Here is an 18,519-nt window from a genome sequence, read left to right on the forward strand (position 1 = left end):
AAAATTTAAAAGATGGCATCAACTGTTGTTAAGAATACGGAGCAACTGGAACTCTCACACATTGCTAGTGGGAGTGTAAATTGATATGACCACTGTGGAAAACTATTGGCAGTATCAACCAAAGCTGAACCTACCCTATAACCCAGTAATCCACTCCTAGGTATATACTCAACAGAAATTGATGTATATGTTCACCAAAACACATGTATACGAATGTTCATAGCAGTTTTATTCATTAATAGCCCCAAACTGGAAACAATCCAAATGTTCATCAATAGGAGATCACATAAATTGTTGTATATTCACACAATAGAACACTACACAGAAATAAAAAGGATGAACTGATACACACACCATAGCTGAATCTCACAGATATTATTTTAAGAGAAAGAAGTAAGAAACAAAAGAGTACAAACTCAATGATTCTATTTGTAGGTCAAGAACAGGTAAAATTAACCACTGGTGGTAAAAAAATCAAAATAGTTATCACTGGAGGGGGTTTAATGACTGGGAAGCGGCACAAAGCACTTTCTGGGGTGCTGAGCTGGGGGGGCAAGTGCAAGCATATAGATATATGTAAAAATTTATCAATCTGTATATTTAAGTGCTGGGCATGGTGGCTCACACCTGTAATCCCAGCACTTTGGGAGGCTGAGTTGGGAAGATCATTTGAGGCCAGGAGTTCAAGACCAGCCTAGGCAACACAGTGAGACCCCGCCTCTACAAAAAATAAGGCACTAAGTATTGAATGAGGATCAGAAAGGTAAACTGTATAGTAAAAAATATTCTGCCTAATATTTGGCAGTATTTTTCTTACTATAAATTGAAGGTTGTGACCCAAGGGTTTTTTAGACTAATCTTTAAATATATTGTGATAATGATTGTCTGAGATACACTGAATTAAAATTTCCTCAAATTATATGATATGCATACTCAAACTAGGAATAAAGGGAACTCCCTCAACCTGATAAAGGCTATCTATGAAAAACCTGCTGCTAGCATCATATTTAATAATGAAAGACTGGCTGTCTTCCCCTTAAGATCAGGAATAAGACAAGGATATCTACTCTCACCAGTCCTATTTCACATTGTATTGGAGATTCTAGCCAGGACAATTAGGCAAGGAAAAGAAATAAAGGCATTTAGGTTGGAAAAGAAAAACTCAAACTATATCTGCAGATGACATAATCTTATACAAGAAAACCCTAAGGAATTCAATAAAAACTACTGCAACTAATAAACGAGTGCAGCAAGTTTGCAAATTACAAAATATACAAAAATAAAGTGTATTTTTAGACATTTTGGATTGCAGTGAACAATCCAAAAATAAAATTAAAAAACAATTTCATTCACAATAATATCAAAAGAATACTTATGTATATATTTAACAAAAGAAGTATAAGACTTGTACACTGAAACCACAAAACATTGTTGAAAGAAATTAAAGAAAATATAAGTAAATATTAAATAGAAAGGCATCCTGTGTTCATGGATTGGAAGATAATATGGTTAACATGACAGTGCTCCCCAAATTGATCTAGATAGCCTGTCAAAATCTAGCTGCGTTTTTGCAGAAATTGACAAACTGATCCTAAAATTCACATGGAAATGGAAGCATCAACAATAACCAAAACAATCTTGAAAAACAAGAACAAAGTTGGGGGAACTCACATTTCCCAATTTTGCAACTTACCACAAAGCTACAGCAATCAAGAAAGTGTGGTACCTGCATAAGAATAGACATATAGAACAATGGAATAGAATTGAGAGTCCAGAAATAGACTCTTATGTTTATGGTGAACTTATTTTCTTTTTTTGAGACAGAGTCTCACTTTGTTGCCCTGGCTAGAGTGAGTGCCGTGGCATCAGCCTAGCTCACAGCAACCTCAGACTCCTGGGCTCAAGCAATCCTTACTACAGGCATGCGCCACCATGCCCGGCTAATTTTTTTTTTCTATATATTTTTAGCTGCCCAATTAATTTCTTTCTATTTTTGGTAGAGACGGGGTCTCGCTCTTGCTCAGGCTGGTCTAGAACTCCTGAGCTCAAACAATCCGCCTGCCTCGGCCTCCTAGAGTGCTAGGATTACAGGCGTGAGCCACCGCGCCCGGCCTGAACTTATTTTCTAAAAGAGTACTAAGACAATTCCATGGGGAAAGGATAGTCTTTTCAATAAATGGTGCTGGGACAACCACATATCCACATGCATAGGATATCAAGTTGGACTCCCTACCTCACACCACTTACAAATATGAATTCAAAATGGATCAGAGACCTAAATATAAGAGCTAATACTATAAAACTCTTAGCAGAAAACCTAAAAACCATAGAACACCTTGGTTAGGCAAAGCTTTCTTAGCTGTGTACCAAAAGCACAAATGCACAAACGACAAAAGAAAAAATAGATAAATTGAACTTCATCAAAATTAAAAACTTTTGTATCGCAAGTGATATCATCAACAGAGTGAAAAGACAACCCACAGAATGGCACAAAGTATTTGCAAATCACATCTGATAAGGGACTTGTATGGAGAATATATATAGAACTTTTAAAACTCAATAATAAATAGAAAAATAACCCAATTAAAAATGGGCAAAGTTTGCAAAAACAATATATGTAACCAAAATGTTTGTACCCCTGTAATATTCTGAAATTTAAAAAAAGAAAATTAAAAAATTTAAAAAATTTTAAAAAATGGGCAAAGTTTGGAGAAACCTGGCAAATATCACTTTCACCAGGTGATTCAAGTCAACATCACCAGTAATGACATAAAGATACTGTATGTCCCCTGATAAGAGGCCCTGAGAAGGACACAACCTCAGTACTGTGGTATTTCTACACAAAAATACATAACACTAGTGTAACACTAGTGTAATCATGAGGAAATGGTAAACAAACCCAAACTGAAGGACTACATAAATAAACTGCCTATACTCTCTGAAAGTATTAAGTAAAGAAAGACAAAGACTGATGATCGTGAACTCTTTACGGATATGACGACTCAATGCAACACGTGATCCTGGACTGGATCGTGGACCAGAGGAAAAGTCTTTTGTTTTGCTAGAAAGGACATTAGTGGGACACTAAGTGAAATTTGGGTAAGGTTTCTAGATTATAGTACCATATCAATCTTAATTTCCTCATTAGATAACTGTACTATAATTACATAAGTGAATGTCCTTTTTTAAGGTAATACACTCAAGTATTTAGAGGTAGTGGAGCATTACGTCTACAACTTACTCTTAAACACTTCAGAAAAAAACCATGGCATATAGAGAGAATGTAAAACAAATGTGGTAAAAGGTTAACACTGGGAAATTCTGCATGAAACATAGATGGAAATTCTTTGTTCTGGTTTTTGAAACTTTCCTATAGCTCTGAATATTTTCCAAAATGAAAAGTTTAATTTTTTTAATTGGGCAAAGAATTTAAATAGACATTCCTCTAAAGAAGATATATAAATGGCCAATAAGCACATGAAAAGATGCTCAGTATCATTAGTCACCAGGGAAATGCAATCAAAACCACGAGATTCCACCTCATATCCACTAGGATTGCAATAATCAAAGGACAGATAATACTAATAACAAGTGTTGGCAAAGACATGGAGAAATTAGAACCTTTATATCTGGCTAATGGGAATGTAAAATAAGAAAACAGTCTAACAATTCCTCAAAAGGTTAAACAGAGTTACCATAAGACCCAGCAATTTGACTCCAAGAGAAATGAAAACATATGTCCTCACAAAGACTTGCATGCAAATTTTCATAGAAGCAAAATTCGTAATAGCCAAAAAGTGGAAACAACCCAAATGCCTATCAACTGATGAACAGATAAGATGTGGCATGCCCATACAACAAAATACCATTCAGCCACAGAAAGAAATGAAGTACTGATACACGCTACAGATGCATAACATTATGCCAAGTGGAAGGAGCCAGTCATAGAAGACCACATATTGTATGATTTCACTTATATAAAATGTCCAGAATTGGCAAATCCATAGAGATAGAAAGTAGATTAGTGGTCACCTAGGGCTGGGTGTTAAGGGTGGTGAGGTTGAGGGAAAATGGGGAGTGACTACTAATGGATACTGGGTTTCTTTTTGGGGTGATGAAAATATTCTAAAGTCAGATTGTGGTGATGGCTGCAAAACTCTGAATATACTAAAAAAACACTGAGTTATATACTTTTAATGGTTGAATTGCATGGTATGTGAATTATATCTCAAAAAGGCTGTAAGAATAATTTTATATAAGTTAAAATTTCAAGAAAGACAGAATAGCAAGTAAATATCTTTCGTAACAAAGGCTCCTTAAAAATGATTCGGCATAATTAGATTGCAAATACCTGAGACACCTATAACTCACCTACAACACTGGTCTTCAGTGGAAAAATAGATTTGAAAGTCATCAGAATTATCATGGACGTAAAGAAAACAACACCGTTCATCAAACTTGGATAGGCTGTAAAATTTCAAAACAAAAGAATGCTTATACATAAGCTATGGTACCAATTTTAAGCTTTTGAGAAACTCTAGTAGCATATTTTTTTTTTTTTTACAAATTTCTGAAAGATTCATTAATGTTTCAACAATAACCCCCAAATTTGCCTTTTATTTCTCTATGAAATTAAATACCAGGGGCATTTATCTTGTTTATGTTCGAGTTTGTACTTGTCAACTGACTTTAATATGTATCAAGAACTTATTCTTAATATAATTCAGTGCTAAGCCAAGCATAGGGGCAACAGAAAAGGGAATAAAATATGGTCTCTGCCTTCGAGGAGTTTATAATCTTATGAGAAAGACAGGCAAGGTATTTGTAAAATAATCCATTATGGTAACAAAGGAATTTCTAGACTTGGAAAATATCAGGACACAGTATTTGTGGCCACACAAGGGAAATAGAAATAAACATGGCATCATAGCTCAAGACAGGCCTTTGGATGGTATCTGCTCCATCTTTACCCAATGTCTGCACCTGACTCTACAGGTCCTCCAATAAGCAACATTCAGCTTGTCTGGACATAGCCAGTGACAGAAAATCATCACACTCCAACTGCTGATAGACTTCACTGTTAGAAGGTTCTTCACCCACAGTGGGCCAAAGCCTCTGCTATGCAATGTCCCTCATTCTGTCAGGTGGCATTATGGAGAATAAGGCTAGATTCTCTTCTACAATTAGCCCTTCAAACAATTGAAGCCACTTTATCTTGTCCCTTCTAAGTCATCTCTTCCTGAGATCCAGACCTTCTTAAATCATTCTTCATATTATATATTACACAACAAATACTGAGTTAAGACACCAATAGCGCAGGGGGGATCCAAAAAGAATTAAAACTAGGTTATACGTGAGCAAATTTTGAAAACCAATCTGTAAAAGAACTACGACAGTTGGATGGCCTTGGGAATGCTCAAAGTATACTGTTCATGTCACATCAGTCCCGAGGTCTGATTCACCCCAGGCCCTTTACAAATACCCATTGATGGCTGAAATGTCAGCTAGAGGTGTCTCTACGGGGACGTCCAAACAGAAGGTTCTTGACTACATGTTCTCACACAACTTAGTTACTAATACATCTTTGAGAAAATTCAGCACTTTTGAATTACTTTGTATTTTCTGGGCAGTATTATCCAAATGCACTCCTTAAATTACTTCCTTTCCTATAAAATGATGCAAACAGTGTTCTAATTTAAACACTGATGTGTCCAGGACAGGATCATACTGTGTCTGGAGGTAACTTGGGGATTCGTTCAGTGGCCAAGGCAGTCTCAGAATCAGAGAAAGGAGAGTTCTAGTCCAAGCCCTTTATGTGATGAAAACAGAGAAACAACAGACCTAGAGAGGCTGACTGACTTTCCCAATGTCACACAGCAAAGAGAGATCAGAATTCACATTTACTTCAGAGGCGGTGTCACCCTGGAGCATGCTGCTGGGGTGGTGAGTGCGGCTGAGGTGTATCAGCTGTACTTGGGGAAGGCCACACAGCTCAGGCCCAACTGGTCACCACTCCTGATCCAAAAGGCAAGCACCACACCTCTCCTCAGGATACACCACCTCACACCCTCCCTAACAGCACATCTGGGCTCATTGCTTTGCCTAGGAGACACTAACCCAAGTGTCATTACCAAATAACTCCTGGCTTCAGCTCTTGAGGTCACTGAGCACTTGAACATCTTTGGCTCAAAGAAGATACATTTTCTCTTTCTACAGATATAACTTTAAAGTTTGACACGAGTTTTGTCTGCTGGATATGAGAAAAGCTACCCTGTGATAACAAGCTAAGAAGCTCTTCCTAGCAGCACATTAGGAACTAGCTGGGCAGGGCAACAAAACAGAAAATAGTCCATTTTGGATTCCGTTAAAAATAATCTCACGTATTATGAAAAAGTGGAAACAGTACAGTGCATAAAACATCATCATTTGTATTAAAACGATAACTACATTTTCTCCTACATTCTTACCTTATTCCTTTTATGGAAGAGGTTGTAAAATTCCATTCATGGATTTGTTTCTGCAAGTATCAAAGACAGAAATCAATAGCTCGACTTTTTTCTAAGCAAAGGATCATTTTTGGTTTCATTCTATGGTCACTCATTTCTGCCATTTTACTTTAGTTGTGGTTTAGAGGTTAGAGCAATGTACCTTGCATAACTTGGAACATCAGAAATGTTTTCTAATGTATTATAAAAATTCATTTGTATCTCTACTCCACTTTTGAGCAAACAACATAAATTTGAAATAATCTAAATTTGAGATACAAATAATAGGCACACAATAAGTACACAGTGAATGGCTTTTCATCTTCTGTCAACATAGTAGGTGAACTCTAAAATGAGCATGGAATAGCCCACCTAAGTTGAGCAACTTGCAAAAATGTTGGAGAAGCAAGACTGTGGCAGACACCTTTCAGCATTCATCATTTTTTTCCCCTCACTGGACACATAGCTAAACTATATTTCCCAGGCTCCCTTGCAGCTACAGGGCCATGTGATGGAATTCTGACCAATGGGATGTGAGCAGGAGTGATATACATCACCTGCAGGCCAAGCAACCCTCTACTTTCTCTTTCCCCATCCACTGCAAGATGGAACAGAGAATGAGAAAGTAGAGAAAGTATGGATAGAAATAAAGTCACTGTGTACTTATTGTGTGCTTATTAGTTCTATCTCAAATTTAGATTTCAAATTTATATTGTCTGCTCTAAACTAGATTAGAGATACAAATGAATTTTTATAACATATTAGAAAATGTTTCTGGTGTTCCTGGATTTGACATGAGGCATAGATAAACTTTTATCATGTTAAGAGGCTGAGATTTGAGCTGCTGTATGTTTTAGCAGCTAGCCTACCGTGACTAATAGAAAAGCTAATGGGGATTTCAATCAGTACCAAGATGCACTTTTCTTTTTTAAACCAACTCTGTCCCCTCCACCACTATTCCCTGCCCCTAAACTTTGCACAAAGCTAAGCCTCAGAGGGAATGTCTGAAATCCTAGTTTCAGAAAACTCACAGACTACAATATCAGTACAGCCCAACTGTAGATAATAATTTAAAGTAGGAAAATCCATTTGGTTGGCCTGAGGAAAGTCATAAATGAACTACTCAGCCACCCAGGGAACAGAAGTATGAGAACCAAGTGACTGAGCATACTGCTCAGAAGAACTGCCGTGAGCAGTTGGGTGACTAGTTTCCTGCCATCCTGGAGCGATGACAACAGGAACAGACTAATGGTTCCCAGTGGGAGAAGATCCACCCATACATGTTGATTAAGCACCTACAATGTGCTAGGCAAGATACCAACACTGAAGACACTACAGAGAACCACAAAGTCCCTGCCCTCATGGGGCTTACATGCCAGTGAGGGGAGATAGACAAGAAATTACATAGCAAAATAACAGCATGGTGGATGGTGAAAAGTGCTACAAAGATAAATAAAGCAGGGAAGGGCACTGAAGTGGAGCAGGAGGCCATGTTGTTAAACTGGAGGTTCAGGGAAGGCCTCCGTGATGACTTTTGAACAGAAAGCTAAAGGGGGTGAAGGAATGATCCACACAGATATCTGAGGAAGAGTCCCAGGTAGAGGGAACAGCAAGTGCAAAGGCCCTGAGGCAGGAGTGTGCTTGGCATGGTCGGGGGCCAAAAAGGAGGTGAGTGGCTGGAGCAAAGTAAGTGAGGGGAGAGGGGGCAGGAGAGCTGATGGCGGCAGATCACACAAGGCCTCTTGGGCTGCCATCAGCACTGTAGCTTCAACTCTGCATGAGATGGGAAGCCATCAGAGGCCATGAGAGATAAAAAGGTATGAAAATATGAAAGTCACCAAATCGGACCCAACTGCACATAGAAAGGCCAGGTGTATTTCAGAGAAGCATGTCCCAAGTCACTTAGGATAGTGGTGGAGAACAGAAATCTGCCTCTGGATTCAGGTGCAGAAACGTGAACCAGAGCAGATTGAAGAGAGCCTTGTCTGACCCCTACCCACCTTGAAGAAGCTAAACATATACAGAAAGCTCAGCCACATGAGTTTTCAAAGTATTCCCAAATGGTAGGTTTACTCCAGGGTAGCTCTAGGGAATTTCTTGATTTAGGAGAAAGATTTACTAGTTAAGAAGTGAGCAACAGAGACATCCTCTCTTTCCCTTTATGTCATAATCAACAGGCATTTGGTCTGTAGCGGGATTGCTGTAGAGCTGCTACAGACATAAACATACACAAGTCATATATAGCCTTCTATATTGGGAGAGACATTTCAAACACTGATAAATAAACAAGCCACAGGACGTAGTTTTATACATGATACAGGCAATCAGCTCACCTACAGACATTCAGTGGAAGGAATGAAAGGATGGTTAAAGATGCCTTTGCAAAAGCTAAGACTTGGATAATTGGAAGAAGGAATTGCAGGGAAGAAGAAAAATGGGAGCAAAAGTGCAGACAGGGTCCCTGGGGCTGGTTAGAGGACAGTCCGCCTGGCACTGAGAGTTGGGGACAAAGAAGAGAGGAGGGGGCAGGACTGTATAGAGAGGGGTGTGAACACTTGGTAAAGAATCTGAGTTTTATCTGTACAGCCACAGGATCCAGTAATGGTTAGGGCCTATCGAGAGGGCCAGGATAACAGCTTCTTAAAAGTATTACGGAACTTTTATATTGGAGTACAACATTCATTCAGAAAGGGGCACAGTTCAGCAGTGATCAGCTCAAAATTTCACACAATGAACACCTAACCCCTGTAAGGAGCATCCAAATCAAGAGACAGAACATGAGCAGCGACCCAGCAGCCTCCTGCTCTGTGCAGCCTCTTTGCATTTGTGTGCTGGATGCAGCTTGCATAGGCTCGGGAACCCAATTTGCTCATTTCTTCCTAATCCCACGTTCAGTGAACTGATGTAGGTTGCTTAAAACTGGCCACGTGGGAATATTTACATCAGGGAAATCAGCACACACTACAAGTTAGCCTGCAACCCCAAAAATCTGGGTGTTCAACATTTACCAGCATGCCACTGCCTCCTTACTTTCAATAAGTTTTGGAATCTTTGGCTAATAAACCAGAAACTATATATGCACGTGTGTGTTCTCTTTCCACCATCCATCCATAGCCCACCAGGAAAAAATGCAACACTGTGAAGGAAAATGTCATCTCTCTTTAGGCAAATCTGCTTGCTTTCAAAATTTGCAGAATTTCAAAATTGTAAATGAAGGCAAAAGCAAAGGATTCCTCTCAAAGAAAAAGGCAATTTATATTTCTCTCAGATGTTTCCTCTGACAACTACAAGCACTTGTGCAAAACATTTCATCAATCAAGGAAAACTAGCATTTGCTGCTAATATAGTTCTTTTCCATGCCTGATTAGAGACTATATACAAAGTAAAACATTTTCAACTAGTGAGATAGTATATGTACCAATGGACATTTCCATTAAGGGCCAGCACCATCATAAGATTCAAATGAGGTAGGCAAAGTTTGTAGAATTCCATGAGACCAAACCACTTTGCTTTCAAAGTACAAAGAGTCACTTTAATAATAGTTTTTCTGCAACCACTTGTCAAAATATGAGGTATTTTGTACCTACAGCAATAAAATAGTGAGATTACGGATCATAATTTTGAAAATTCTCTTATATTACAGTGGTGTCAATGATGCAGAGAAAATAAACCAGGTTTATCTCTGGTACAAGAATTTCAGTCCTGAGAGCTGGGTGCTTCATGGAGGGTGGCACAAAGTGAACATGAGCAAGGCTGGTGGCGGGGGTAAAGCGGGGGGGACATGGGCAGACTTCTAATAGTCTGTTTCTTGACATGCACGGGCTACTAACTTGTGCTCACTTTGTAAAAATTCATCAAAGTGTACCTTTATGTTTTATACACTTTTCAGTGTGTGCATTATACTTCAATAACAGGTTCAAAACAAAGAGGAGAATTAAACAGAAGATGAGTGCATTCTTCAAATGAGCTGTATCTGTATGAATACCACGTATGTTTGAAGATTTCTCTTTTGCACTCAAATATTTGATGTACACAGTGCAGGAAGAAACAGAAGCACATCACATCAGCCTGTGCTTTTCAATGATACGAAGATTGCTCTAACGTTAAATGTTGGACAAGGTTACTGGCCTACGCTTGAGATATCGTGACTATTTTTGATGAGGTGTTTCTAATACGAATTTGAGCCTCTGCTTATTCTACAATGTTGCATTTTATTTTTGAAGATATTGTTTATTTTTACCTGATTAAAACATAATCATTCACATTCTTGTTTCCAGAAAGAAAAAGAAGACTTCCTTGCCAAGTTAAAAGCAGAAGTCTCCCCACACTGCATGAAAACACAGAAAGCAAATAGACCTATCTAATGCACTTGTCAAAGGGTCTGTGTTTCTTCATTACTGCAAAATATATCAACGAAAAAAGCTGATGAAGTACTTTTTTGATAGAGATGAAAATGTCGCTATTGCCACAAAACATCAGGCCCAGCCAGCACTTCTGTCATCTCTTTAGTAGGCAATTAAAATCGCTCCTCCCCTGGATTGTTGGTGTGAGTATAAACTGGAATGGGACAGATTTGACGGTAACTATCAAGTTTTAAACGCATGTACCCTAAAGTCCAGAAGGTCCATTTCTGAGAATCTCTGTTTGCCATCAGGATGTGCACTGGTGTATAAAATGGGGGGCCTTAATGTACATCTGCAGGAAAGTGGTGCAGTAAAGTAGGGTTCATCCATGTCAGGAAATACACCACATGATATGGGAACATAGGGAATGTGAAATTTAAAAAGATCAGATGAAAAAGTGTCTGCTATGTGAAAAACTGTCCATGATGTATGAATGAGTTAAAAAAAAAGTTGCAAAACAATAAATATAAGAAGTATGGTCACACTTTAATGTCAAATGCCTCTCTATATATAATACGTGTAATATATTATATATGTGTGTGTGTACATAAATGAATTTAGAAAAAGGATAAATGGATATCCACTAGGGGATGAGGATGGGAAGAGGGACCAGGTTTGGGGATTATGGAGGGACTTTCCCTGTATATCCCCTATGTACTTTCTTGTGGTTTAACTTCTTAAGAGACAAACCTGTATTTGTTCTATGTTTATACACACACGTCCCCCCCACCTCATGCACACACATACGCACGTACACACACACATGAAATGGAAAGACATACTTCCTTTCTGTCATCTGTGATTACACTCTTTCATATGGTCTCATAATTCAGAAGGTTGGGTACCTGTTCTTACAAATACTATAATATAAGCTCTTCTATTTGAAAACTGAATCTTTGATTAAATAACACAGGGGAAAGATTGCTGCTCATGACTTTTTTTCCTTACCATTTCCGTAGGTGACACATGCCATAAAGAAACAGTTCTCTCCTCGGCTTCATTGTTTACAGAAACGTAAGAAGGTTGGTAGACTTTGGTTGGCTCTATCACCAGAACCTAAAATAAGAACAGACTCCTGTAACACAAAGGAGGACAAAACACAGTGGCCCCTGCCCAGTGAGGAAGTGGAAAGATCTGTACTCAAAAAATATTCATTGCAGATCAACTACGTGCCAAGCACCTTTCTAGAAGTGGGAGGTACAGCAGTGCACAGACGGCCTTGCCCATGGGAGGGCTATGGACGGAATAACGGACAGGGATATGCCATCTAATGTCATACAGTAGGCAGAACAGAGGCAAGAGTGACAGGGGTGGGGAGCGCTTCTTTACACAGGTGGTCAAGAAAGGCCTGCTTGAGGTGACAGAAGAAAGAGAGAGGTGATGGTTTCTGAGAGAAATGAGGACGTAGGCTGGATGGTCCACTGGCGCCAAGCCTGTAAACATGCGAGAGGATATAAAGGGAGGTGACGGTCCATCAGTAAGGTGTCGTTTTGTTGAGAGAGAGGAGGGGAGGGGAGAGAAAAAGGGAAGAGGGGAGAGAAAGGAGGGAGGGGAGAGAGAAGAGAGAGAGGGAATAAATCTCCAAAGCAAATAAAACAACATGTTTAAGATTGCTAAACCTGTGTAGGGATTACATGAGTGTCTATTCCATTACTTTTTTGTACCTTTCAGTAGGTTTGAAATATTTCATAATTAAAAGAAGATTTTAATACACACTACCTAGCAACAAAATGATTATAATCATTTCAAGTAACTCAATCTTTTATTCGACATTTAATGAAATTCTTGAAAACGGCAGCATGTTCACAAAATCTCAAGCCATAAATATGGAACACAATTATCTGAGGTTCAATTTCCAAAACACTTACATATCTTACTTATGACTCCTTCTAAGATAGTCATAAAATTGAAACAAAAACTCAATGAAAAGCTAAAAAGCAATTTTGCTTTTTCAATAAGGTATTAAATATTAATTAGTGGCATTGGAGGCAAACCAAAGCTTAACAGGAAACTACTTTGAATTCTACATTTTCGCTCTTAGTATACATTGTCGTGGAGGAAGGTTTTTCTACCTTGGCACTACTGACATTTTGAGCTGGATAATTACTGTAGGGGGCTGTCCTGCACATTGGGGGATATTAAGCAGTGTCCTTGGTCTCTACCTACTAGCTGCCAGTAGCACCACCTTCTTCCCCAGTTGTGACAACCACAAATATCTCTAGACATTGCCAAATGTCCCTTGGACGACAAGATCACTCCCAATTGAGAACCAGTATTTTAAGAGGATATGGCCGACTTTTTCCAGTGAGCTGATCTATTGCTTGCTAATTCTGCATAAGATTGATGGTTATCCTAACATTTTAAATTATGATTTTCTTCCTTTCAGAGTATTCAATAATTAGCTAGCAACAATCACTAGTTTCTTTTTTTTTTAATCTTAAAGAAATGGATTTAGCATATCTTACTGGAAATCTGAGTCCACTAGTAACTTCGTTTGTTGCCTCAAATATTATATCTAACCAGAAGTTAAGCAGTTCTTGTCTGGGTGAATGTTCAATAATGGATTTCTTGAAGCGCTGAATTAATAACAAGTTCTGAACTAATGATCGCAGGTACCTGGAAAAATCACAAATGCCAATAAATTAGATTCCTAAAGAAACTAAATTCAATTCCATTCTCTTTAAAAGAAGCTTCCCAAGACTACTTTTAGGGATCGTTTCTATAGTTCATTATTGGAGAAGTTTCTCTGAACCAGAAAACACCAGGAGGAGGTACAGCATTCTCTCCTGAGCATGAAGCCAGTACTTGGTGTTGCTTCACTGCAATCGCCATTTGCCATTGATGACGGTGAGTGGTTCCTGTGGGTGGGTGGGGGGAAGCTTCCTAAAAGATTTACTTAAATTCATATTATGGCATGAGTGCTTCATAAACAATCACTTAGCAGCCACATAACTAACTAAAAGAAACCCAAACAGTAAGCAAACTAAATCAGGAAAACAAAATCATACAACATGGCTTTTTAATCAACATTGGGCTAAACCTCAATTTTGGTATATAGTAGCCAAAATGTAGAGACTGCAAAGCATGTGATAACTGTTTTAACATAACAAGAGCAAATATAGTTGACCCTTGAACAACACAAATTTGAACTGCGTGGGTCCATCTATACATGGATTGTTTTCAATAAATGTACTGGGAAATTTTCCAGAGATTTTTGACAATTTGAATAAACTCACAGATGAACCATGTGGCCTAGAAATATGGGAAAAATTAAGAAAAAATTAGGTATGTCATGAACGCATAAAATATATGTAGATACTAGTCTATCATTTACTACCATAAAATATACACAAATTTATCATAAAAAGTTAAAATGTATCAAAACTTACACACGCACGCACACACAGACTGTATGTGGCACCATTTGCAGCAGAGGGATTATAAATGTAAAGATGCAGTATTGACTCATAACTGCATAAAATTAACTGTAGTACATGCCATACTACTGTCATAATTTCATAGCCACGTCTTGGTGCTATTGCAGTCAGCTCAAATGTTGTGAGTATCCACTTAAAATGCCATTGCCATGTGAGGCTGATCATCTCCACGTGAACAGTTCGTCCCTCCAGTAAATTGCACATCTCAGTAAAAAGTGATCTCTTGCAGTTCTCGCATATTTTTCATCACATTCAGTGCAATGTTGTAAATCTTGAACAACCCCATGGGACCCATACGAAGTGCCACTAGTGATGCTGGAAATGCTCCCAACAAACAGAGAAAAGTCACGATATTATAAGAAAAAGTTGACTTGCTTAATGTATACTGTAGATTGAGGTCCGCAGCTGTGGTTGCCTGCCATTTCAAGATACATGAATCCAGCATACGGACCATCGTAAATAAAAGAAAAGGAAATTCATGAAGTCATCACTGCAGCTACACAAGCAGGTGAGAAAACCTTGCACTTTTTGCAAAATACAAAATACATGTTAATCAACTATTTATGTTACCAGTAAGGCTTCTGGTCAACGGTAGGCTATTAGTAAAGTTTGTGGTGAATTTGACTGCTTGGAGGGGGTGGTTGGTACCCCTAACCCCTGCATTGTTCAAGGGTCAATTATAGTTCAAAATTCAAAGCAATTATAAAATTTCAAACTCATTATATTTTTAATTAAATGATTTTCATGTAATTTTAGATTTACATGAAATTATAAGAAAGAATACAGCCGGGCACGGTGGCTTGCACCTGCAATGCTAACACTTTGAGAGGCCAAGGTAGGAGGATCGCTTGAGGCCAGGAGTTCAAGACCAGCCTGGGCAACATAGTGAGACCCCCTCTCTACAAAAAATAGAAAAATTAGCTGGGCATGGTGGTGCATGCCTGTAGTCCAGCTACTCAGGAGGCTAAGGCAGGAGGATTACTTGAGCCCAAGAGTTTGAAGTCGCAGTGAGCTGTGATGGCACCACTGTACTCTAGCACAGGTGACAGACAGACTCTGTCTCAAAAAAAAAAAAAAAAAAAAACAACGGAACCCATATATCCTTGACCCAGTTTTCCCCAATGGCAACATCTTGCAAAACCACAGTACAACATCACAACCGGGTATATATATTAGAATCCGACCAGGTAGATTTTGATGTTATGAAGTCTTGACTCTGACCACGCCTTTGCTGTCTTCAGGTAAACTGAACTTCTTGAAACATAGTTGCCAGGCAGTGGTCATCATATCCTCTCTGGTATTAAACAGGATGGTTCAGCTGAAAGCATCATAGTATTATTTTGCTCTTTGAGGATAAAGTCTGGGGCTATGCTGGGAAAGTAGACCAGCTAGACTCCAACTGACTTGACTGGTACTCAACAGGCCTGGGCTATCCAAACGCTCCACATTCTAAAGAAAGGTCTGGCCCCTGAGTGGTTACCAGGGGATCACCTCTATGCCCTTGGGATACCCTGACTGCTAAGAGTGTTTCTGTTTACCTAGGGCATGGGCCATGCCAGATAGCTAATGCTAACAATATGGCTCATGGTGGGGGCCCTGGGCCACACTGTATCAGTTTGACCTCTGGAGAGGCTGGAGACTGAGGTACTAAGCTCAGAGACATGAACACTCCATGCCCATGTGACCTACCCCCAATGAAAACCCTAGACATCCAGGCACAGTGAGCTTCCCTGGTTGGTAATACTTCATGCATGTTGTCATACCTTGTTCCTGGGAGAATTAAGCGTTGTCCGTATGACTCCCCTGGGAGAGGACAACTGGAAGTCTGTACCTGGTCTCACCTGGATACTGCCCTATGTGCCTTGTTGCCTTTGCTGATTTTAATCTGTATCCTTTCATTGTAACAAACCATGAGTATGACAGCTTTCCTGAGTTCTGTGAGTCCTTCTAGCAAATCATGAACCTGAGGGTGGTCTTGGAGACTCCTGACAACAGGTAACAACACTATAAGTCAGTCCAGGTGCTGGTGTATTGGGAACATAACCAACCCTGGGGCCTCCTCTCCCTGGAGTCAACTCCATCTGGGCCAGATGCAGCAACGCACGTTAACATTAGGAGTCTTCGAACAGCAGCCACTCTAGGAGGTCTGGAGGTCCAGCCTGGCTTTGTGTTCTCTCAGCATCAGAGAACTTTCAAGAGCTTAATACTGTTTGGGGGCCAAATTTGAGGCCCTTCTTTCTGATTTGGAAGAAATGAGGTCAAACTAGATATGACTGAAGGGATGCCTACCCCTGAGAGTCCAGACTGGCCCACTGAACTGGGAAATAAGAGGTGGCAGATGAACACAAATCATTAAAATTTTAAAATTATGCAAGTAATCCATATGCCTTTTAGAAAAATGAGAAAATAGAGGCAAGGAAAAAAACAGATTAAAAACTTCTTATAAATCTATCTCCCTGAGATAACCACTGTCAATATTTTGGAGAAAATTCCTCATTTATTATTTATTCATTATACAAATATCTATTGAGTATCTATTATGAGTCTATGGCAATCAGTTGACCACAATTTTAATGGAGCTTCGCATCTATGGGGAAGTCAAATATTGCCCACCCCTCTCAGACCTTCCCCTATGACTCACATACCCAAGATTTATTTTTAATTAAAATGAGATCATATAGAACAGTGTGGTTCTCAAAGTGTGGTCCCCCAGAGCAGCAGCAGCTTATAATTTGTAAATGCAAATTTTCAGGCTCCACCCCAACCTACTGAACCAGAAATCCTGAGGGTGGGCCCAGCAATCTGTTTTAACCAACACAGGAAATTCTGATGCACGATAAAGTCTAAGAATCACTGATATAGAAAAATATCCCCCACAACTGGCTTTTCTTATTCTATAATAAACTGTGAACACATTTCCATGTCTCTAAGTATCCTCTCATGCACAGTTAAATGGCTGTATAACAGGCTCACCTCGGGCTATTGCTATGCCACCATTTTATTTACCATACTCCATTATTGGTCTTAGTTCCAGTTTTCACTTGTGATAAACAAATTTCTTGATGTGCTTTTTTAGCTCTATTATAGGCTTTCTCCCAAATGCATAACACATACTAGTACCAAATAGTGTTTTGCTCTTGAGGACAATATTAGCTGGATAGAGAGTCTAATCTTGGGGATAGAGGACATAGGTATATATTCTGCACATGTGTGCATGGGGCTTTCCCTCCCTTCACATAAAAGCAAGACCTCAGAGTTGTTAGGTCTGTCCCAACCTTGCTTTAATGAAGCGGTCAGAAGGAGAAACACAGCAATTGTTATTTTTTCGCATTGCTACCTTTTCTTCTTGGGGAGGACATTTCAGAATAAGGTCAGAGAGTAACATGGGTGATGACAACGCACAGACACAACTCACCATACTGGAGGTTTCAGTTTGAACAACCTCTCTGCTGCCTGGACAGCCTTCCCGACATTGCTGGCCAACATGCTGATGCTGAAGAACTGACCCACGTCCCAGTAATTGCTCATTTTCTCCAAGCTCCCCTTTCTTCCCAACAAACTGTTCAGCCGGACACCTTAAGAAGTTGAATTTTAGGTAGAGTCATGAAAAATATCTCTAGCTTCTGTCTTATTGTGCAAGCCTTTAGATAGAGGACAAGCATTTTATTTTGGCTGCAATCTAGAATGTGCTAGCAGAAATTGTTCCTTCTGAAATATAATGCCAGTTATTTAGAACATAATTTTCATGCTAAACTTGTATAATCAAAACATCGACCTGTGTAGTAATAAATAGCTTTACCTATTTTCCTTAGTTCCATGGAAGTTTCAAATTGCTGCCCGGCAACTATCAGCAAAACTGCAAGGTTAATTCCTGAATAAAGAGATGACTGCAGTTCAAACCCTTTGCGATACCTATAATTACAAATCAGACAAATTATTGTATTAGAAAAATGTGTAAATAATGGTACAAACCAACCTCATGAAAATTATTATTACTCTAATGTATTATTTTTCCGGTTCCCACCCCCACCCTGCCAGCTTTACAAACAGCTACATGCAGCTTTCAAATAACTTTTTAAAAAACATCATAATAGCGACACAGTAACTGACACTAGGGAGGGGAGGTCAAAATTTTTTCTTCAAAAAGTTTATATTTTTATTATAAAAGCCATAATGATCTTATAAAGTAGGGAA

At 39.0% G+C, this 18,519-nt stretch overlaps 1 protein-coding gene across 1 annotated transcript in view; it reads right to left on the reverse strand.

The window, feature by feature from the left end:
• MAP3K15 (mitogen-activated protein kinase kinase kinase 15) overlaps positions 1–18,519 on the reverse strand; it is a 130,909-nt gene that overhangs the window by 37,880 nt on the left and 74,510 nt on the right. Inside the window, exons 8-13 of the mRNA XM_012651700.1 lie at positions 18,125–18,237; positions 17,741–17,900; positions 13,354–13,504; positions 11,837–11,944; positions 6,468–6,517; positions 4,372–4,467 (exon numbers count right to left, since the gene is read on the reverse strand). Of these exons, the coding sequence (XP_012507154.1) occupies positions 4,372–4,467; positions 6,468–6,517; positions 11,837–11,944; positions 13,354–13,504; positions 17,741–17,900; positions 18,125–18,237 (678 nt within the window). The remainder of the gene's footprint in view (positions 1–4,371; positions 4,468–6,467; positions 6,518–11,836; positions 11,945–13,353; positions 13,505–17,740; positions 17,901–18,124; positions 18,238–18,519) is intronic.

Source organism: Propithecus coquereli, unplaced genomic scaffold (assembly GCF_000956105.1).
Source record: "Propithecus coquereli isolate 6110/MARCELLA unplaced genomic scaffold, Pcoq_1.0 Scaffold362, whole genome shotgun sequence".
Taxonomy (NCBI): Eukaryota; Metazoa; Chordata; class Mammalia; order Primates; family Indriidae; genus Propithecus; species Propithecus coquereli.